At 45.1% G+C, this 23381-nt stretch overlaps 1 protein-coding gene across 3 annotated transcripts; it reads left to right on the forward strand.

Annotated features, from left to right (window-relative positions):
* Positions 1-4515: 4515 nt before the first annotated feature.
* Positions 4516-14015, forward strand: ZNF662 (zinc finger protein 662). Of its 3 annotated transcripts, none has more exons than XM_034993057.1 (5): positions 4745-5212; positions 6792-6918; positions 7551-7664; positions 9723-9824; positions 10769-14015. In XM_034993057.1, the coding sequence occupies exons 1-5, from the start codon at positions 5123-5125 to the stop codon at positions 11791-11793; spliced, it is 1458 nt and encodes a 485-aa protein (XP_034848948.1). In that variant the 5' UTR covers positions 4745-5122; the 3' UTR covers positions 11794-14015. The 3 variants fall into 3 exon arrangements, with proteins under 3 accessions (XP_034848958.1, XP_034848948.1, XP_034848968.1); XM_034993077.1 differs by lacking the exon at positions 4745-5212 and adding an exon at positions 5327-5523; XM_034993067.1 differs by lacking the exon at positions 9723-9824 and having other exon boundaries at positions 4516-5212.
* Positions 14016-23381: the final 9366 nt, after the last annotated feature.

The following is a 23381-nucleotide window of genomic DNA, read 5'->3' on the forward strand; positions in this document are numbered from 1 at the left end:
CTGTCAATTCAGAATTCTACACCTGTAACAATATCCTTTAGAAATGAAGGTTAAATCAACATGTTCTCAAATGAAGGAAAATTAAGAGAAATTGTCACTAGCACACCTACCCTAAAATGATGGCTAAAGTTCTACAAACAGAAGAGAAATAGTAACAGCAAACTCTTAGAACATCCATACAGAAAGAAGCATACAGAAGCTTGACAAATGTGACCGGACTGCCAGCCACACAGTTGAGTAGCAAAGGAAACTGGAGCACGTAAGTAGGGGTACTGGACCTGGTGAATCCCGGCAAACAGACTGTATGGATTCCCCACCTTCATATGGAGAATACTGCTGGGCATGGACTACAGTAGACACCCTTTCAGGGTATGGCACTACTAGCTTCCACACAGCATGTGTGGACAATACTGCTCAAGGATTCTTAGGTCACCTATGTTACATATTTAGCTTCCCCTAACACACCCAATAAGATAATAGTGCTATTTTTATAGCTGAAAGTACCAAGAGTGGACAGTGACCTGGGATACTAGCTGGGCCTTTCATAACCTGTATCATCCCCCAAGAAGGAGGTGCTATTAAGAGAGAGTGTGAACTCTTAAAAACCTGAAAAAGATAATTGGACAACCTGTCAATAAGCTGTCAGTGGTGTACAAATTAAGATAATTTGTTTGGGCTCCAAATGTGATAATTACCTAAAAGTGTACCTCCCATTTAAGTATAATGTCTATTTATGAGGTTCAGGAGTGGGAGAAAGCCCTAACTGGCTGCAGGAAACACAAACCACATAATTAACCCTTATCACTCTCTTTTTCCCCCCTCCTATGCCTATCCCTGGAAAACTGGACTACTAGAATTTGCAAGTAGGAAAAAAGAACTGGGGCCTGGGAGACTGAAACTTAGTGTATCTCCCCACCCCAGTCATGCTTGCTGGATTTGGGCAATTATAGATAATGATTATAATGATCATGAATTATGAGGTGAAAACTAAGGTGGTCTTGGCATGACCCACATGTCAGAGGGTAGGAGATATTTTAGGATGTTCTAAATTATAGAAGAAAGGAACTTCTGAGCTAACCAGGGATGAGTCTAAGCCTATCGTGTGGGTTAGACATGGAGAGGACAGGGAAAAGGTGAGAGACTAGTCATAATGGTCATGTGGCTGTGAAAGAAGAGGAAGAACAATCCCGGTTGGTAAGAATTAGACCCTGGGAAGTCAGGGGCAGAGGGAGGGACCATTACCCTCTTAGCTTTTGTCACCACCCTCAAATTTACAACTAGCCAATAAAAAATCTTAATTTAAAAACTCTCAGAGGAGCGCCTGGGTGGCTCAGATGGTTAAGTGTCTGCCTTCGGCTCAGGTCATGATCCCAGGGTCCTGGGATCGAGTCCCGCATCGGGCTCCCTGCTTGGCGGGGAGCCTGCTTCTCCCTCTGCCTCTCTCTCTCTCTGTCTCTTATGAATAAATAAATAAAATCTTTAAAATAAATAAATAAATAAATAAAAAATAAAAACTCTCAGAATCTTCCCAATAGCCACTGACTCCAGAAAGAAACAGTCTCAGCAAGAAACAACAGAATAAGATTAACTTCCTGGACATTGAAATTATTCCCTTTAGCCTCATGCTGTTATTATTGGACTTCTTGTACATTTTTCACAGACCCAACGATTGTTCTAAATTCTCTAGCATGGGTGGTAATGGACAATCGTACTGCCCTGGATCTTTTGCGGGCCAGTTTAGGTGGGGTATGGGTCATTGCCAGTATCTCTTGCCTCACTTGGATTAATGACCTATTTACCTGGATTGGCTTTGGATGAGGAACCTGACTATGGTCCAGTCTCCAGTGGGCCTGGTTGTACTACAGCATGTCACTATCGTAGTCACTTTTTTTTTTTTTTAAGATTTTATTTATTTATTTGACAGAGAGAGAGATAGCGAGAGCAGGAACACAAGCAAGGGGAGTGAGAGAGGGAGAAGCAGGCTTCCTGCCGAGCGGGGAGCCCGATGCGGGACTGAATCCCAGGACCCTGGGATCATGACCTGAGCCGAAGGCAGACGCTTAACCATCTGAGCCACCCAGGCGCCCTATTGTAGTCACTTTTGTCTGATGTTGCCTAAGACACATGGAATGTATTTGACCCAAGCCTCTATCAGTACAACTAGAGTATCTGATGACCTATGTGGCGGTTCGTTCCTGAGAATCTTTATGTGTAAACATTTGGGAGGTCTTGTTGTAGGGGAATGACTTCACCATGGTGTCCTGGCAAGTTTGCACATATATAGGCTGTACAGGCAAAAGCTTGAACAACAGCTACTCTGAGTCATGGCAGATCACCTTGTGATCCTTCTAGAACATGAGAGGATGAGAGGAGCTTTACAGGCCTTCAAGCCCATCTCCCACTCCCTTCCCTATTTCTTGTGGGAGGCGTTCATGAGACAGTTTCTCATTGCCTCTCAGATTCTGAAGAGGTATGAGGCTTTCTGGATATAACTGCAGACTGTAACACTGCTTAGCTACAGTCTAAAATCGGCTCCTCACCAAGGACGTTGCAGTCCTTGAGTCCCCTTTTGTTTTGGTGTCATTGTTTTGGGTGTGTGGGACAAGGATCTGGGGACTGGCATGTTTGGATACTCTTACTTTTGCTGTTTACATAAGTAATACATTGTATGAATCTAAAAATGAATTGTTTTATCTTTACTGGTCAAGTCAGTTAGGACATGGCCTTGACCTTGCCTGCTGCTGTGTGTTTAATAGGAAGAAGAATGGAAAGAGTAAAAATATATGAGTGAATATGGGTAAAAATAGATTATCTCTTTCCTCTTTAGTTTTGAACCAAAACACTGGTCAGAACCATAAGAGACCTTCCTTCTGGTGGACCATGACTTAATAATCAGGCATCTGAGGGCTCCTTATTCTGAGCTAAAACTCCCATAATTATTTTGCACTGAGTGCAGTTTTCTCCATCTTATCCCTAAGATCATGGGAGTATTTATTTATTTATTTATTTATTTATTTATTTATTTATTTATTTATTTATTTAAAGATTTTATTTATTTATTTGACAGAGAGATAGGCAGAGCTGTAGGCAGAGGGAGAAGGAAAAGCAGGCTCTCCGCTGAACAGGAAGCCCGATGCGGGGCTCGATCCCAGGATCCCGAGATCATGACCTGAGCCCAAGGCAGCCGCTTAACCGACTGAGCCACCCAGGCACCCCATGGGAGCATTTATTTATTTATTTATTTTTAAGATTTTTTTTTTTTTTTTTTTGAGACAGAGAGAATGAGAGACAGAGAGCATGAGAGGGAGGAGGGTCAGAGGGAGAAGCAGACTCCCTGCCGAGCAGGGAGCCCAATGCGGGACTCGATCCCGGGACTCCAGGATCATGACCTGAGCCGAAGGCAGTCGCTTAACCAACTGAGCCACCCAGGCGCCCGGGAGCATTTATTTTTATTTTTATTTTATTTTATCTTTTAAAGATCTTTTATTTATTTGACAGAGAGAGAGACAGCGAAGAGAGGGAACACAAGCAGGGGGAGTGGGAGAGGGAGAAGCAGGCTTCCCGCTGAGCAGGGAGCCCGATCTGGGGCTGGATCCCAGGACCCTGGGATCATGACCTGAACTGAAGGCAGACGCGTAACAACTGAGCCAGCCAGGCGCCCCATGGGAGCATTTGTTGTGTGTGTGTCTTTCCTAGTGATCTTTCTTCCCAGGGTAAGTCTCATTGCTTCCTTCTCAGTGCTCACAGCCTATTCACTAGGGTCCATTTATGAGCTTCTCCAGTATCCTCTTAGAAACAAACAAGCCAACAAATCAGGAATCTCACCTGAGGTCTCCTTTGTTCTGTGATTTTTCACGGGTGTAGTATCTGTAAGCTCTCAATACCTGGGGACCTAAAAGGAATCTGAGCCTCTGGACTGGAATTTCTGTGAAATGGACATCTTCTTACTTTGTTCATCCCAAGAGACTATATATACAAATGGAAAATGACCAGACCATATAGGAAACTAGAACTCTGACCTACAGTCTGTAGTAACCAGTCCAGGAAGCCAAAAGAAACCCTGTAGCAGTCAGCCCCAACCAACCAGAATTTGATTAATATCCTCCCCCAACCACTCACCTAAGATGCCTTGCTTCTAGTTAGCTCCCCCATGCCAACAATCTCCAAACAGAGCATATGTGAAGTCTCCGCACCCCCACTTTTTTTTTTTTAACTATAAAGCTTTCCCACTCCTCTGCCCGACTTAGAGTCTCTGCCAAATGCAAGTGATGGTGGTTGTCTCCCTTGCTTCTAGCAAGCTCTAAATAAATAGCCTTTGCTTGTTCTCATTTTGGTGGTCTACTTTTATTTCCACAATTTCGTTTAAAGGTTTAGCTTCCCGGCATGCTGTGTGATGTGAGATAAGCCATTTCCTCTCTCTGAGCCTTACTTCAACTGAAAATCTAGTTCAACATTGATTCATTCATTCCTTTATTCAACAAGTAAGTCTTGGCACTTAAAGAAACCGGGCCATAAGAGGTGCTAGACGTTGGGTGGATATTAGAGGCACAAAGATGATCAAGGCCAGGAGCTGCCCTCCGGGAATGCAGAGCCCAGGAAAGGGATGGAGATCTATGAACAGGCATGTCAAGAGAAGTGTGCGCTGTTCCAGACCAGCATCCGTCCTACGAGTGCAGCGCGGCAGAGAGGGGCGGTCCGTGGGAAGAAGAGGGCTGGGAGAGGATTCCCAGAGGAAGCCTTCGCCCCAACAGCCCGCTCCCCCGCATTCCCACAGCGGCGCCCCGAGGCGGTTGGTGTGTCTGGGAGAGCGGGACGCGCTCTCGGCTCCCTGTTTCTTCGCCGGCCAAGAAGGGAGGACCACAGAGACGTGGCGCCCTCCGCCGTCCTAGAGAAGCCGGAGTGGCGGGAGTGCGGCCGCCTCCACCTCTCCGATGCGGAGCTCTGGCTCGCGCCAAGCGTGGGGAGCTGGCGCGGGGCGCGGAGTCCGGGACTCGCGCGGCCGGCTCCCGGGCGAGGGGCCGCGGTAGCAGACGCGCCCCGGGCCGGAGCGTCCCTCCCCGACCCCGGGCAGCCCCCGGTCGGGCCCGGCGCGCGCTCGCTTCCCGGGAGGGCGGCCCGGGCCATGGCGGCTACGGCCCTGGCGAGCGGGGCCGCCTTCGGCCCTGCACTCGAGCTGCTACCGGGACAGCCCGCGCCGGCCCGGGCGCGCCCGGTGAGTGCGGGGCCGGCGCCGCGGAGCTGCCTCGGCTCTGCCCCGGGCTCTAGGCCCACAGGAGGGGCGGAGGGGGCAGTGCGGCGACCGGGAAATCGGGGTGCAGCCCAGAGTGGAGGGGCCGGAGGAAGAGGCAGGGAGCGGAATGGATCCGACATCCCCCCAGACTTGCGCCGGCAGGGGAAACACACGCGCAGCTGCACTGGCTTGAGCCGAGCGCTGGGGCGGAGGTGTTCACGGAGCGCTGTGCGCCGCGACGAATGTCCAGCATTTCCGTGTCACTGGTTTTTACAGTGCTGGTTATGTTTGAGGTGGGTCTTGAGATGAATCTGAGTTTGCCGGCGCAGGAGGGAGGAACTGCATCTCCAGGCAGGGGGAGCTGCAGGTGCAAGGACACAGATTTGGGCAAGGAAAGGATTTGGGTTCCTAAGAGGATGGTGACAGGATAGGGGATGAGGGTGGTGGTGCAGGAGATGATCCTTGGCCGGTAAGCTGGGTCTCTGAATAGTCAATGGAATTGTCCCCGGTGCAGAGGATTTGGACGTTTTGAGGCAGGCAAGGGTGAGCCAGCCAAAGTCTTTGAGCCCTAGGGTGCTGCGTAAGTCGCTGTGGGGATTTTCTAAGCAAGGACCGATGTGCAATGCAGCAGAATCAGCCTCTCCGTAGTATGGAGATTGAGAGCTGAATGAGACAGTAGCTGGGATGATAAGCCTTGATTGCTCTGCGGAAGCACTGTTGGTGTTTCTTAAGGAAGAAGGTAAGAGAAGGTGCAGAAGCTTGGGCTCCCAGAGATACGGGAAAGGGGGACATTAAAACTGGCAAGTGGGGAAGGAAGAGTAGGGCGGGCCATTTGAGAGAGGGTGCTGGAGTGGCAGAGTGCAGGGAGTCAAGTCAGAGTTCGGACCTGCCCTTTGGAGGACAGCGTCCAGAGCAGCCCGGGTGTGCTGGGGTGCCCTTAGCTGCCTCTGTGGCTGATGACAGTGAGGGCGGAGGGAGAGAACAGAAAGAGCCTCACCCCGGGGCAGCAGGGGTTGCTGAGTGAGGATAGAAGGCGGTGTGGCACAGTGAAGAAGAGCCGGAGAGGCCGACTGCCCTGAATTCTGTCTCCGTTCTGTACCTTTGGGGGCAGTGAATCTCTGAGCCTCACTCTCTTCCATAAAATGAATCGAATCGCCTCCTCGGAGGCTGTGAGGCATACACAAAGTAATATAGGTAAAGTGCCTGGCACAGGCTCAACAGATGGTAGTTGCACTTGTTATCAAGGGTTGGTGACCTCTGCCTGGAGCACCCGCTGTTGGGAAATGAGGGCATCTAGAGCGCAGGTAGTGGTTTTGGGTATAAGGATGAAAAAGGGAAAACTTGCAGAGACTCATGAAAAAGATGAGGGGATGAAGAGACGTGAGAAATTGATGGCTGATCCCTTATATCTTTGTAAGTAGGGGGTGCAAATCCGCAGAGAGTTCCAGAATCCAGAAACTCAACTGGCATCCCCTCCAGTACCTCTTAGTGCCTGGTCTACCCCATACTCCAGGCCTGGGTCTGAGATTGTCCTGGGGCATTTAAACACATGTTGTTTCAGGAGTCAGTGACCTTCGAGGATGTGGCCGTCTACTTCTCTGAGAACGAATGGACCGGCCTGGCCCCCGCTCAGAGGGTGCTGTACAGGGATGTGATGCTGGAGAATTATGGGGCTGTGGCTTCCCTGGGTAAGGGTCTTTCTTTTTGGACTCTGCTTCTGCCCTTCAGAGTTTCCTGACTCCTTCTTCCTCAGAAGCTCAGGAATCTTTGATAACCCCCACCTGAGTGGCAACCTCAGGCCCTTGGATTCTTAATAAGGACCCAGCCTCAGTGGTTGCTGGGAAGTGGGAATTTGGTCCTCACATCAGACTTTCTTGCCCCAGGGTGAGAGCTGCCTAACTCCCAACCCCTATGCTATGGGTAGAGTAGGAAAAGAGCAGATTCCTGGTGCCCCACCAAGCCCTCAGTTTCCCACCCACTCAGTTTGGGAGATTGAACCCAATACCAAGCGTCCTCATGCAGATGTCTGAACTTGAGAGTTCTAAGAGAGGGAGAGAACAAGAAAGCCTAATCTCTCAATGAGTGGAATCATCCATTTGCTCACTCAGACTGTTATTGAGCACCTCTTACTCTAATTCCTGACCTCGTGGCCCCGCTCCCCTGTGTCTCCTGTGCCTTCCCCTGGACTTCCTTTTCTTGCTCTCCCTAGTTAAGTCTCTTCTTTCCCCTCCGCCCCTAAAGACAAAGCCTGGGAGGAACCCTGGGATTGCTCTCTGTCACCCCACTCACCTGCCTATCCCATTTCCTTCCCCTTAAACAGCATTTCCATTTCCCAAACCGGCTCTGATTTCCCAGCTGGAGCGAGGGGAAGCACCCTGGTGCAAAGCTCCTCAGGGAGCTCTGGATGGAGGGGGCCCGAGGGGCATCTCCTCAGGTGAGTGAGGACAGGTGCCAGTCATCTGACCAGTTCCCTTGTCTTGATCTTTAAAATGTAATAGGTATGTGTTCTCTTAACCTAGTACTGTAGACACTAGTGGGATTCCTTTTTCTTTTTCTGTGCTCCCATGATTTTCCATCTTCTTGAGTCTGTTTACTATTCACCCTGGCTCCTCTTCATTCACGGGTTTTGCCTCTAACCCATTTCCGCTGTTCTTATCGTGGCCACCATTCATCTGTACTCCCTGACTTTTCTGTTGACGCACTGGGGTGGCCTTTCTACATTCCCCGCCTCCTTATAGTCTTCCAGCAGAAGATTCTGACTGCCCTTTTGGGGTATCATGGCCATCTTTATCATTAGAAATCAAGAAGTCTCAATAACCCTGAGCCATATAGTTCCAATTCAGGGGTTTCTGGTGGGCAAAGCCCTGGCATTCCTTTAGGCCCAACACAGGGCTTTCCTGTTCCTAATTTCCTAGTGACAACTGTGTCCCCTTTTTGCCTCCGTGGCTCCATTCCATCTTCTTCCCACAGGAGTTCTTCTGTGGGCACAGTGGAACTTTAGCTTTGTCCTCAATGTCCCCATTCTCACAGTTCCTTGCTGTGTCTGGCAGTCTTTCCATGTTAGGATGATCGTGGTTACAATTAACAACCCAGTGCAAACCAGCTTAAACAAAAAAGAGGAATTTACTGTTTTGTGTAAGTAGGAAGTTCATAGGGAGGGTGCAGGTACAGCTTGATCAGAGCTTCAGTCTCTGCTCTTTTCTATCTCCTTGTATGCTGGCTTTGTCTACAGTCTGGCTTTGTCTACAGTCTGGCTCCTCTTGTGGTTGTAAGATGATTGGTAGTTGTAACCAATCTTCTTCATACCTAGGGAGAGAAATAGGGCAGGCCTTCCTCAGGCCTTTGCCATGTACCATCTTAAGTCTTACGCCAACTCTAAACCAGTCACTGTGGCCAGGGAAATAGTATGCACTGATTGTCTTGGCCTGGACTGCCGATTTCTGAAACTAACTCTCATGTAGTGAGTGGGATAGGTTAACCTGCTTGGCTTAGACCAGTGAGGGCTACACTAGGAACTGGAGTTGGGATCCCTCCTTTCCAAAGGGCATGGCTACTCCAAAATGGTGGGGGCGGCAGAGGAGGGTGGGGGTTGGTGGTGGTGGTAGATTGGATATAGAGAGACAACTACAGTGTCCTCTGCTTTCTCTCAGGATCTCAGTGCTTAAACTCCCACCACCCAAGGGTATTTCCCATTTGACTCTAGGCAGAAAGCCAACAGCTAAGTTATTCCTTGAGTAAAACCCTAGCTCCCTGGCCTGAAGCAAACTTCCTTTGAGTACATGCCCCTATTCAAAGTCCATTTTTGTCTTAAGAGAATATCAGGAGACACACAGTCCTTGGCTTCAGCAAGATAAAAGGTGGTCATTTGGAGGATGAGGAATTGCTTTGTTTCTTGGGAGGCTTTGGATGGGAGTTACAAAGAGACAGATCTTAGCTAAGTCTGAAGAAGAGTTTATTAGAGTGGACCTTTGCAATTAGAGGTGTCTGTCATTAGAATAAGAAGTGACTTCTGGAAATGGCTGAGTGAAGCTGTGAGTCCATGTGTAATGGATGCCTTAAAGAGACCCATCGTTGATCCTTTGTAGAAAGAGAAGGCAATAGATAGGTGGATAGACAGGAAGGAAGCTAAAGGACTGTGGGTTCCCAGCATAGCCTCAGGAACAGCTCTTTGCAGTTCCATCCCATCCTGATTCTTTTCCATGTGAACTGGCTTTTGCCTTCTAGGGGAGGTGAAGAAGAGAACTTAGTCTTTCCTGTTTCCCCTTGACATTTAAAAATGAGGGATACATTCTCATGTTTTGGGGAACTGATGGAATTTCAACTTCCCTGCATCTGTCTTCTGTCCTTTATATTGTTCTCCTCAAGTTTCAGGTCTCCTGTGTACCAGTCTTTCCACCCACCTTCATTCTCCCTTACCACTTTCATCTCTGCATCTGTCCTAATGGGCCCCACTCCGACTGAGCCAGCCTTATTTATATCTTGACCCTGGCAGGATGTCCATTTCTAAAGCCTGCTGGGATCTCCCATCTTGAGCAGGTGGAAGAGCCATTGAACCTGAAACTTCGAGGAGAGGGTCCAAGCCTAAGCTGTACTGGTAAGTGAGGGAAATGAGCACTTTCCTCCCAGGCACATATTTTCTGCTGTCTTTCTTTTGTAAACTGTTAAAATTCCATTTTACCATTTATGTTCTAAGTAAAAATCCCTCTAAAAATCCCCAAGTCAACCATTTGATGAAGAGCAAAGTTAAATTCTAAACTTCAGCTTTCATTTGGACATGATCGATTAATTCGGGTGGGTCTTGGGTCTTAGGCTTTAACCGAACAGATGGCCTGCTGGCTGCTACAGTCAACCAAAATTTTAAAAGGAAATGCTGTATTTTATTCATTCTGTTAGTTTTTAGGGATCAGAAAGCAAGTAATATATGGCCCTTCTCCTGCAAGGTACATTCGACATAAATATATAATTACAGCAAAGTGCAATGCTGTAACAGAGGTGTGAATAGAGCACTGTGGACACAAAGAGGAGGCAGTCTTTGCCTGAAATAGTTAGGGGAAGCACTTTTCATGGTGGGCCTGGTAACTGGATTGAATGGGAAGACCACATTTCCTTTTAATGTTGACAGGTATGAGGAAGATTCTCCTTGTTGCTTCCCGCTGCGTATGACAAGTTCAGGTTCCCCAGGTATACCCCAAAGGATTCGTTATTTCTGAACAGGTCCTCTGCCCTGAACCCTGGCCTCTTCTTCTCATGTTATAAACCGGACTACGTAGAAGAAATTCTGACTTGTCTCCCTTAGATTCAATTCAACTATTTCTGGAGAGCTCCCCTCTAGACTCTGTGTAGTTTCTGCCTTTCTGTGGCATACACTTCGGTTGCTTTCTGTGTGATAAGCCCTGTTTTGCCATTTTTAGCTAGAACAGGGCCACTGAGACACGGGGTGACACTTGGAGTGAAATGGACACATTAGTACCACTTGGTGACCTTACTTGCTCTGTCATGGGTAATGATGACATTTGCAGCTTTGATTTCTTCTTTCAGAGGGTGTGTTGAAGAGTCAGAAAGATTTTATTCTGAAGGAGGAACATTTTGAGGAGGCAAAGGACCACATGGTGTTATCAAGCAGACCCTGGTGGTGTGACTCCCAGGAATTCTGGTTTGGAAAAACCTGTGAGGAGGAAAAAAGCAGGTTAGGGAGGTGGTCTGACTATTCCAATGGGAGAAGTATGGAGAACACTGCAAATGATATTATAGAAGTGATTGTCAAAGATGAGATGGTCTCAGGAGAAGATAGTTCAGAGAATGCTGATGTGAATACCCACCTTGCTATACATCAGAAAATTCTCAGTGAGCAGGTGTTCTATATATGTGAAGAATGTGGCAAGTGTTTCAATCAAAATGAAGACTTTGACCAACATCAGAGACTTCATAATGGAGAGAAGGTCTATGGATGTAAGGAATGTGGAAAGACTTTCAGTTTTAGATCACATTGCATTGCACATCAGAGAATTCACACGGGGGTGAAACCCTACGTGTGTCAAGAATGTGCTAAAGCCTTTGTTTGGAAGTCAAACCTGATTCGACACCAGAGAATACATACTGGAGAGAAACCCTTTGAATGTAAGGAATGTGGGAAGGGCTTTAGTCAGAACACAAGCCTTACACAACATCAGCGAATCCACACTGGGGAAAAACCATATACATGTAAGGAATGTGGGAAAAGCTTTACTCGGAACCCAGCCCTACTTCGACATCAGAGAATCCACACTGGGGAGAAGCCTTATGAATGCAAGGACTGTGGGAAAGGCTTTATGTGGAACTCCGATCTTGCTCAGCACCAGAGAGTCCACACGGGGGAGAAGCCCCATGAATGTACTGACTGTGGGAAAAGCTTCATCTGCAAGGCACACCTTATCCGACATCAGAGAATCCATACTGGGGAAAGACCCTATCAGTGTAATGACTGCGGGAAGGCCTTCAGTCAGAATTCTGTTCTGATTAAGCACCAGAGGCGCCATGCCAGAGAGAAACCCTGTAATTGTCAGACCTCTCACATTGAACATTAGAGAATGCACAATGGTGGTACTTGCTTATAATTCTTATGCAACAGGAACCCCAGAGACAAAACAAGGTGATTGTCCACAGTTTGTTATAACTCTAATAGCCAGTATTATCTTACCCCTTCTGAACAGATACCCTGTGCTCTAGCAAGAGTGGTCCTTTTGTTCGACCATGTTCATGCTAGGCAACTTTTAGTTGAGCGTCTACTCTGTTGGGTACTATGCTAATCACTTTACATACAATCTTTAGTTTTTCTTAATCCTATTGAGGTAGGTACTCATCTTCATTTTACAAATGAGAAATCTGAGGTTGAAAGAAGTTATAAAACTCATTCAAGGTCACTTAGCTAATATGTTACAGAATTGAGATTGGAAACAGGTCTATCTGACCCCAGAGTCTACTGTTCTTTATTTGTGCACATTTCTGCTTCTGCTCATTTCTATTCGCTCAAGTTTCCCTAGGCTAAAAATTTCCTTTTCTCGTCTAATACCCAGCTCCTTCAGCCAAACAGACCTCTCTTCCTCTTCTACTTGTAATCAGTACTATCCAAATTGTTATTTAACTATGTGCTGTCTTATATTTTTCTGATGTCTTATTGTGTTAGTCCAGCTAAATGTCTCTTTGAGGACCAACACTGTATTTCTTTTATGTTTTTCAAATTTTGACACTTACTTATTTTTGACTAGTTGTAACATGCTCATGATGAAAAAAAGTTGAAATAGTTCAAAAAGGTGTTCAGTGAAAAGTAAATTCTCCTTGTCACTCCTATCTCCCAGTCTACCTTCTCAGAGACAGCCACTGTTACTGGTTGTGTGTCTTCCTGGATATATTCTTTCTATATACAAGTACTCAGCTTTCATAAATCTACCTCACTGAAAACCATATTTGCTGTAGATGACAATGCAGTTACATTGCCAACTCCAGAACTTTCTCTTCCTCTGAAGTTGTGTCCACCCTGAGGTCACCAAGGTAACTTAAGGAAAGTAGTGGAGGGTAGTCAGAATTGTGCAGTCTTGGGAGACCTGATTCCTTTTGTGTTAGAAGATAGCACTCTGGGACTGGGAAAATGTAAAGCAAGTGGGAGGCTTTGTTTTGTTTTGTTTTCATAAAAATTTGTATAGCTACAACCCCTCTCATTGTTCCACTATCCCAGATCCCCTTCCAGTCTTTCCCTTCTCATCATCATGATAGCCCACATTCCAGAGTAAGCTGTATTATTAGAGAATGGTACTGACCATCTTCAAGGGTTAGAGAAACAAAGGCTCTATTCAGAGAAGAGTGCTGGCCAAAACAGATGAAACACATTCCAGACTTCACCTTTAGAGCCATTTTTCAGCAGTTTGCCTTTCTGCTAATTAGGCATTCCACTTTAGAAGCTCCCAGCTAGGTAATGTAATTGTTGACTAAGGAGCAAGGAAGAGAAGCCAGAGACTGGCTTGGACTAAACTGCTTCCTGAAAGTTACAAACATACTATCTGATTGCTGAAGCCTAAAGCCACTTGGCTTAGCATAGTCCAGTTAGGGTAACCTCTAATAAGCATTGAAACTTTTGTACTAAACAGACCCAAGAAGATCGCTTCTTGGCCTTTTGGCTAAGATCAAGTGTAAACAGACCCAAGAAATGGAAATGAGTGATGTGAACAGGCATTTGGGGGAAGTTTATTAAGCAAATATCACTGAGTACCTGCTTGTATGCAAAGCACTATGCTAGGTGCTGCTAGACAATGGTAAGTCAGACCTACTTCCTGCCTTTCTGGAACATTCATCTAGTGAGAGAGACCAAACAAACAAAAAAAACAAGTAATTGATTAAAAATTGCTAAGCGTTAATGAAGGAAATGAATGCTACAGAGAGGGAATGATAGAGAGGGAACCTCTTTATATAAATGGTCAGGGAAGGCCTATCCTAGGAGGTAACATTAAAGTTAAATCTCAGAATGAGAAGAAGGCGCATGTATCAAGAATGGGAAGAACAGCAGGCAGAGGGAACAGCTCTGCAGACTCTTGATGTGTGAAGGGTTTGGCATGTTCAAGAAACCAAAAGGTTTGGGGTGTAACATAATTATCAAGGGTATGAGAGGCACAAGTTAGGTTTGTAGACACAGGTGGACCAGATCATTCAATTCCAACCTAAGTGAAAAGCCAGGGGCGCCTAGGTGGCTCAGTTGGTTAAGTGACTGCCTTAGGCTCAGGTCATGATCCTGGAGTCCCAGGATCGAGTCCCGCATCGGGCTCCCTGCTCCGCAGGGAGTCTGCTTCTCCCTCTGACCCTCCCCCTCTCATGCTCGCTCTCTCATTCTCTCTCTCAAATAAATAAATAAATAAATAAATCTTAAAAAAAAAAGCCATTAAAGGGTATTCAGTGGAGGAATGACATGTTTGATTCACATTTTAGGATGATCGCTGCCTGCTAAGTAGACAATTGTTTGTAGAGGGAGGAAAGTGAAAGAAGAGATCATGTTGGAGTTTGCTAACAATCCAGGTTGGAGATGGTAATGACTTGGAGTGGGTGGTGGTAATAGAGATGGAGAAAAAATGTATTTAAGATATAGTTTGGAAATAAAATCAGTGACCTGCTAACAGAGTGGATACAGGAGTAACAGGAGTTAGGGACAGCTTCCTGGTTTGTGGTTTCAGCAGCTGAATTAGACAGCGGACCACTTACTGGAATGAGTAAGACTGGAATGGGAATAGGTTTGGAGAAGTTTCTCTGGAGCCAAGGCTAAAATAGAAATGCTTTAATGGAGACTTAGGAGGATGGGGCAAAACCCTAGTTCTGTGGCTTAAACACTAAAACTACAAAGTTAGGAGGCCAAATTAAGTATCTTAACAATATCTCTGGTAGTGCTCGATAGCTGATAGATGCACTTTCCTTCCCTGCAATTGATAATAGGTGATGTAGTGGACTTGATTGGTTGCTGCTCCGGCATCCATCCTCCCCTTTCCTCTTTTTAATAGGCTCACATTTCACAGCCATATAGGATGGTTTAACTACACTACTGGCTAGCAGGGTGGACCCTGACTGGCTTAAATCAATTGGAGTAATGCCATTTCCATTTCTACATTTAATGGGTGTGACCTAGGTTGACCCAAACAGAGTGGAGCTCAGGACTTTGGAAAATAGTTTCAGGGGGAGATACCCTCTCTTTACTCTTGGATTTAAATTGAGAAGCATATAGCCATGGCCACCACCAGCCTAAATGGTGCCTTTGTGCAAACTAGAAAAAAGGCATTCCTGTGGACAGATGAAATCCAATTTGTCTTTTTTTTTCATTTATAGTTTGTGTTTTTGTGTGTATCATTTAAGGAATCTTTGCCATAACCAAGGTCATGTTTTGTTTTTGTTTTTTGTTTTTGTTTGTTTCTTCTACATGTTTTAGGGTTTTAACTCTCACATTTAAGTCTATCATCCATTTCAAGGCAATTTTTGTATATGGAGTGAGGACTGGGTTAAGATTAATTTTTTGGATATAGCTATCCAATTTTTCTAGAACCACTTGTTGAACAGATTATTTTTCCCTATTGAACTGCAGGGTCAGAATTCAATATGTGAGTCTATCTCTGGACTCATTGATTTCTTTGTCTATTTTGATTCCAATACATCATCTTCATTACCATTAGTTTTATAACTTGAAATCAGGCAGAGTAAGTCTACAATTTTTTCCCCCCAAGGTTGTTTTGGCTTTTCTCATTCCTTTGCATTTCCATATACCTTTTAGAAGCAATTTGACAATTTCTACAAAAGCACCTGTGGGGATTTTGGTTGAATCTATAGGTCAAATAGGCAGTAATTGACATCTTAAAAATATAGAAGATTTTGATCCACGAACACTGTATATCTATGTATTTTAATTTTGTAGTTTTTCTGTACAGGTGTGGCACACCTTTGGCCAATTTATCTTCAAATATGTATTTAGAAGCCATTGTAAATAATACTTAATTTTCAATTTCCTCTTTGCAGAATATAGAACTAAAATGGAATTTTAACTATTGATCATTATCCTGAAATATTGGGCTAACTGCCTAGGCAAACCCATCAGCCCCATTAAAATTCCCCTGTCATGACCATGAATTTTCTTCTAGGCGCAGAAGGAAATTGGTTGGAAAGGAACTGGACGTGATGGGGGCTGGGGGTGGGCTCAGCATGTGGGCCCCGCTGCTCATTGGCCTAGGTGGGCCCCGCCCCTCCACCCGGTATCCAATAGAACGCATAGCCCCACCTCTTACTCTTGTTCTAAACTGCTGCCGCCTCTCTAGGGAAGTCAGAGAAACACCCGGGTCTGGGTTCCTCGAATCAGAACTGGGAGACAGGTGGGAAGACGGGAGGAGCAGACAGCACCCGCTGTCTTTTTCTCCTGTTAGTCTCCCGGGATCTGAAGGAGGAACCACTGAAGTGTGGGGTCTCCACGGTTCCTTAAGAGAGAACCCGAGGGAGGCTATGCGCCGGCAGGTCATGGTGACAATGCACTTCGGGCACAGCGTGTTTTTCTTTGGGGTGGGGGGGGGGGTTGTTTGTTTTGAAGGGTGAGGGTACCGTTTGAGTATTGACTGTTGCTGATCACAACTTATGTCGAGAGAAAATCTGCAGGGGCCGAGTGGAGCCCACGGTGAGCGGGTCCGGTGTGGCCCTGGAAAGACTGGAAGGACCGCGGACAGAGCCAGGTCCAGAGGTCCAGAGCCCTACTCCGGTAGTCGCTTTGGTCGCGCCTAGAGCAGGTGTAGCCCGGCCTGGAGTGCTGGCCAGACTTCCTCCCCTTCCCCCACCCCACACCACTCTCGTCTATTTTCCCGTAAGGCTGCAAGACAGGGAGCGATACCAACAGCCCCACAAGGATATCACCATCCGCCTTCTGGGCCAGTCTGGCCGCGGTGGACACGTTCTCCCCTCTCTCCTCACTTGCTTCTGGGCCCTAGGAACACCCAACCCTTTGCTCTTAGGATGCCCAACCCCAGAACCCCCTTCTTTTTCAGGTGGACCTAGAAAATGGTTTGTAAACACTTAACTCGATAGGCATGGCTTTTAGCCCAGACCGGAAGCCTTCAACTGTCCATGGAACAGCCAAAGGGTCTAGTACATTGCAGTTTGGGAGTTTTACTCCAAGATGGCACTTGCTTCCAAATTATTGGGATGACGGTAAAGAATTCTTATTTTTCACGTCTGTCTGTTCACCCTTTTCATTGCATCCTCTTTAACCTTGTGTCATAACATCAAAATTCTGAGGATTCAGACTTGACTGGGGTTTACCATCAGTCTCTGTTCATGAAGTAACTTGGGTTGCAAAAGACTTATTTGGTCCTCATATCAATGTTTGAGATTTTTTTTATGGCTGACATCAGATTCTAGAAAATGTTTTGGGTTATTTAAGGGAACCTCTAGGTCTGCAACATTTCAGATCACTTACATAGGGCTTTGATATTTTTGAAGCATATGTTTTCAACGGCCCATTACTTGATCTGACCTTTTTGAAGGCTTCTTGTTTGAAGTCCCAATCTGTATGAAATACCTCCTATATTGGACGAATAGGTACAAAGATCCAACAATACCTTGATTTAAGAGAAATAGAACACCCATGTCCAAGGAGTACCTAATTACTCAATTTGCAAGGAATCACTACTTGTGATAATATTGGATAGAAACCTTCTTTGAGATTAGCTTTACCTGTGAAGATTTACATTGTCTTTTCTTTTATGCCCTTCAATTTATGCTTTTGACTACTCTGTCCTTATTAAAGTCTTTATACTCACAAAGATGGGGTATCTAGTATCATCTGACAACTTTTCCCATGACCCACATGCCTGGCTTCCTTTACCTTCCTGAAGGGCTGTAGCATCAGAATGCCATAGATGTGGGAAAACAGAACTGAGATTGGGTTGTGGGATTTGTCTTGTCTATTCATGCATGATGTGTGAGCAGAGAGAGAACTGGGTATAATGATAGCAACCATTTTGTCTCAAACCAGACCAGTTAAAGTGTAAAGATCTACCAGCACATATAGTTTTGGTATGTATGGAATCTCTGGTCTAACCAGTGGTACCTGCTGTGTTACAGGCATTGTCCTTAATGGGTATACCTTGCAGAATCAACGTACTGTTTTCCAATGATGAACTAAGTAGCTGACACAGAGTGGGATTTGGAAATAGTTTATAAATATAACACTATAATATTTGGGATATGCCTTATAACTTGGTATGTAATTTTTTTTTAAGATTTTTGTTTATTTCTTTAATTGACATAGAGAGAGAGAGAGAGAGCGAGAGGGAACACAAGCGGGGAGAGTGAGAAGCAGGCTCCCCGCTGAGCAGGGAGCCCGATGCGGGGCTCGATCCCAGGACCCAGGGATCATGACCCGAGCTGAAGGCAGTCGCCTAACCGACTGAGCCACCCAGGCATCCTACTTGGTATGTAATTTTAACATGGCTGCTATTCAGTTTTTTTCCAACTTACCTTCTCCCCACTCTTGCCAGAGCTATACAATTAATGAAGCATCTTAAAATCAATCTATATGTCTTAGAAAAAAATAGTATTAGGGAGTCATCAAAATCTTATTGGTAAACTATCTCCAAGTCTTGTTTTGATTTAGTTCATTTGAATCATTGGCTTTTATTGCTGAAAAGGAATTTTGAAGTTGCCTAATCCAACTGTCTTATTTCTATACAGCAAAAAAGCAGAGGTTGAGAGTTAAGGACTTTTTCAAGGTCTTCCAGTGTTTGTGTGCATATGTAGTAAACATTTTCCAATCTCTGGTATGGGGATTCTAGGGAACTTTATTCACAGTTTGGGGCTCCATGTTTCTTTTTGGTGTATAAATCCTCTATCCATAGACCACTCCCCTCCCCATCTCCTCTCCTGGCTTCTTTCCTGTGATCCTGTGATTATCGATCTGGATTCCTGGAACCTATAGTTTTCTCAGGCTCCTTCCTAGAATGATGTCCGCTTTGTCTCAGCATTTTGATCTGTGCCTGTTATATTCCTCTTGTGAGCAGAGAATCATGCCGCCCAATGTAAACAATGTTAAATATTAAAGCAGGACCTGGGGTAGAAGTTCTATACAAGGAGTTGTGGTCAGTCCCATCTTGCTGAGGTATCTCTCTGTGCCTTAAGCTCCTGAAAGCTTTTCTCCATAAGAGGAATTAAAGAAGCTAGAAGATGACAGGTATGTCCCTAATCGCTTGGCCTCAGGTGAGCTTTGGTTTCTTCGCAGTTCTGTCCACTGGAGTTTTGAGATAAACCAATGCAGGCACTTCACTGAAACTGAGTCTGAAAGTAAAGATCCATCCATCTGTATTTACCAGCAGGGTGACCTCTGAGAGGTCTCAGATAAGATAAGAAAAATAGGGGGTGCCTGGGTGGCTCAGTTGGTTAAGCGACTGCCTTCGGCTCAGGTCATGATCCTGGAGTCTCGGGATCGAGTCCCGCATCGGGCTCCCTGCTCGGCAGGGAGTCTGCTTCTCCCTCTGACCCTCCCCCCTCTCATGTGCTCTCTCTCATTCTCTCTCTCTCAAATAAATAAATAAAAAATCTTTCAAAAAAAAAGATAAGAAAGATAGGAGAAGAGGTACACACCTGGCCTGAGAGGACAGGATGAATCCTGGGAGGTGGGTGGTGGCAGCAAGAATTACCCTTAGGACATGGAAATACGGTTAGCCCGTGAACAATGCAGGGGTTGAGGGCACTGGTCCCTGCAGTCAAAAACCGGGTATAACTTTTGACTCTCCCAAAACTTAGTTACTAAGAGCCTACTGTTTACCAGAAGCCTTACTGATAACATCAGTAGTCTCTTAACACATATTTAGTATGTTATACATATTCTGTGCAATATTCTTACAACAAAGTAAGCTAGAGAAAGGAAAAGGTCACTAAGAAAATCACAAGGAAGAGAAAATACATTTACAGTACTGTATTGTATTTATCCAAAAAAATCCACGTATAAGTGGCTCCATGCAGTTCAAAGCCCTGTTGTTTAAGGATCAACTGGACTTGAAGTGCAGGCATGAACTAGTTATGGAAACTCATTCCCTTATTCTATCCTACTATGCTATTAGCTGACGTTTGAATATACTGGCATAACACCAAACCTGTGGGAGTATTTTAACCAATATTTATAGGTTGTGTAATTGATGTTTGGCATCCATTGATCACAAGACCAAACTAATGGCCAGAGTTGTTCACATCTCCCCTGTTGTCTCGCTTTCGTGGGTGTGCAGAAATTATATTACAAATGCCCCAACTACAGACCCCAACATCTGTGTTTTGCTTCCTGCCCAGTAGACCACACCCACCTGACAGCTTCCTACCACTATAGTAATAAAGGCTTTTTGCCTATGACTCTCCCTCCTCTTTCTCCTGACTGACCCTGGTGCTTCCCTATGTAGCCCTATGTGGTGTGGCATGCCCCCATCTTTTCAGGAATTATAAGTAATAAATTCTTCTTTCAAATATAGTTATCTCCTTGCCTGTCATCTTACCATACCTGATTTTTTAAAATCCCAAGTACATTTTAAACACAGGATGAACCCCACAATATATAAATTTTTATGCCCAGCAATGGCAAATGCTATGAAGGACAATAAAACAGGGAAAGGGTGTAGAAAGGGATAGATAGAGTGATCAGGGACAGACTCCAGTGAGGGGACATTTGAACAAAGAGACCAGAATAAAATAGGGATCAAGATGCACTGATACTTAGGAGCATAGCATTTCAGACAGAGGGAATGGCATATACGAAGGGCCTGAGGCAGGAGAGAACATGCTTGGAGTGTGTAAATAGGAAGAGAGTGGGGCAGCATTGCTTAAGAGTAGGGTGGCTTCAGAGTGTGGGAGGGGGGCTGATTTGTGTCCTCCCCAAAATTTCTCTGTTGAAGCCCTACCCCCCCAGTACCTCAGAATGTGACTATATTTGGAGATGGGGTCTTTAAATAGATAATTAAGTTAAAATGAGGTTGTTAGAGTGGGCACTAATCAAATCTGATGGGTGTCCTTATAAGAAGAGGAGATTAAGACACAGATACCAGGAGTGCACATGCACAGAGGGACAACCATGTGAAGAGGCAACAAGAGGATGGCCATCGACAAGCCAAGAAGGGGCCTCAGAGGAATCCAACCAGCTGGCACCCTGGTCTTGGACTTCTGGCCTCCAGAACTGTAAGAAAATAAATTTGTGTTGCATCACCCAGTCTGTGGTATTTTGTTATGTCTGTCCTAGAGCTAAACCGTGATGGCAAAATGTTGCTACCTTACAATGACCATTAATTAGCATATCTGGCAGGTTCGACCTGTGTTCTCCTGGCCCAATGTAGTTTTCTCTAATTTTGTATGTTACTTATGTTTCCATATAATGTGCAAGCTTCCTGATAGCATGAATGAGTTTACACATTGTTCATATACCCCTAACCTGGAATAGCCAAGTTATTTGATTTTTTTGTTTGACATCTGATTAAATAATAGGAGTATCATTTAATTTTATCTTTTTTTTTATTTTTTATTTTTTAAAGATTTTATTTATTTTCTGACAGAGAGAGAGACAGCGAGAGAGGGAACACAAGCAGGGCGAGTGGGAGAGGGAGAAGCAGGCTTCCCACTGAGCAGGGATCCCGATGCAGGGCTCAATCCCAGGACCCTGGGATCATGACCTGAGCCAAAGGCAGCCACTTAATGACTGAGCCACCCAGGCGCCCCTAATTTTATCTTAATTTTTTCTTTCTTTAAAAAAAATTTTTTTTTTATTTACGTAAGTAATATCTATACCCAACATGGGGCTCAAACTCATGACCCCGAGATCAAGAGTCATATGTTCTTATGACCAAGCCAGCCAGGTGCCCCTTTTCTTTCTTCTTAATTGTTAATCTCCTTATTAATACATTCAATTTGTACTGCCCCCTCCCCCAGCTTGCCCAACATAGTAGCTTCTTCACTTTCCCATTCTGTTTTAGTCTTCTCAGGCCATTCCCATTATGAGATTTCTGTTATCAACAATGTTACGCTTTCAGACCAACTATAATTTTCTTGTGTTCTTTGCATCTCTGACCATAAGATCAGACATAGCCCCGCCCCCTTTTTGTTCCCAGGACTTTTCCTTGGCTTTTTTCATCCTCTATACTCCATGAAACCAATTTGTAAATATACAAAAGCTGTGCATTTACAGGAAATAGTCATATCCTTGATGATCCCGTCCCCTTTCTAACATTGCTAAGACATTTACATTTATTATTTCTTTAGTCAGCTTGTGAAATCAGAGCTGAATTTGAGCTTTGGGCCTCAAAGAAGACATTTCTGAGAAAAGCAAGTCCTGTGGCTTAGTTTCAGGAGAACATCTAAGAGACCTTTTCAGAGACCTAGTTTTCAAGTCACTTACGAATCAGAGGATAAGATAGGCATTCAGGAAATCTCAGAGTGGATGGGATGAAAAAAAAATAAGAGCGATTCAGCAAAGAAGGGAGTAAATAACGAGAAAATTCCTGTGGAAAATAGATTTCATCCACATAAGAAATCAGAAAAAAAATCAGTTTTTATCATGTAAAACATCTGCAATTTCCAGGTGAAGAGATTTCCTATAAATGTGATATGTATGGCAAACGTTTTAATTGTGGTTCAGCCTTTTCTCAACACGGAGAATCCACACTGGAGAAGATCCAATGAGTGGGGATTGTGGCAAAGCTTTTGCCTTCAACTCTATTTCTGTTCAGGCACTTCACTGAAACTGGGTCTGAAGGTGGAGATGCGTCCACCTGTAACCAGCAGGGTGACCCCTGAGAGGACCCACAACAGGAGAGCAGTCCTATGTGTGCAAAGAATGTGGTAAAGGCTTTAGCTTCAGCTCAGCACCAGCAAGCCCACACTGGAGAGAAGCCTTTCAGATACAGGGACTGTAGCAAGGCCATCAGTCAGATCACCTCTGTTCTACATCAGAGGACATACACTGGAGAAAAACCCTGTGCAGGTAATGCATGCGGTAAAGATTTTAGTTTGAACTCACAGCTCATTCACCGCCTAGTACTGCACACTGGGGAAAGATCCTTTCTTTGCAAGGAGTGTGGGAAAGGCTTTGCTCAGAGCTCACCTCTCCTCCAGCACCAGAGAAAGCTTATTAGTGGAAGGATTGCAGGAAAGCCTTCAAGTGGAAAGTCAGCTCAAATCCACATCGATGGATCCACCCTTAGGCAAAATCCCATGAGTGGGAGAAAAGCTGCCATAAGAGCTCAGCATGAGGCACGACCAGAGGCTCCATGTTGAAGAAAAACACTATGAATGTCAGAAATGTGGGAAGTCTTCATTTGGAACTCAAATTTTATTCACCATTGGAGAATTCATCCTGGAGAGAAAATTTTAAATGTGAGTGTTGGTCTATGTATCCGCCAAATGCAAGTTAGTAGGCCCTCCTCTTCTTGGCCCGATTATCCCAATCCAGCTCTACTTCCTGCCCCTCCCCAGAGTGCTCACTCAGCTCCAGCCATTCCTCTCTGCTCACTGTCTACCTCTGAGCCCCTGCCTTTTCTGTTCCCCCAGGTAACCTCTACCCACCTCTTCGCTTTTCTTTGATCCTAGCTAGCCTTAAGACCTTTTCAAACTTACCAGTTTGATGTTGCCTTTCTCACCA

Source organism: Mirounga leonina, unplaced genomic scaffold (assembly GCF_011800145.1).
Source record: "Mirounga leonina isolate KUSES-001 unplaced genomic scaffold, KU_Mleo_1.0 Mir_115, whole genome shotgun sequence".
Classification (NCBI taxonomy): Eukaryota; Metazoa; Chordata; class Mammalia; order Carnivora; family Phocidae; genus Mirounga; species Mirounga leonina.

Bases quoted from the DNA above. Each gene is read 5' to 3' on its own strand.
- ZNF662 (XM_034993067.1), top strand. From the start codon at position 4,604: ATGGAGATCTATGAACAGGCATGTCAAGAGAAGTGTGCGCTGTTCCAG. The intron at 6,919-7,550 runs GTAAGGGTCTTT...CCCCTTAAACAG, and splicing joins TGGGGCTGTGGCTTCCCTGG to CATTTCCATTTCCCAAACCG. The intron at 7,665-10,768 runs GTGAGTGAGGAC...TTCTTCTTTCAG, and splicing joins CCCGAGGGGCATCTCCTCAG to AGGGTGTGTTGAAGAGTCAG.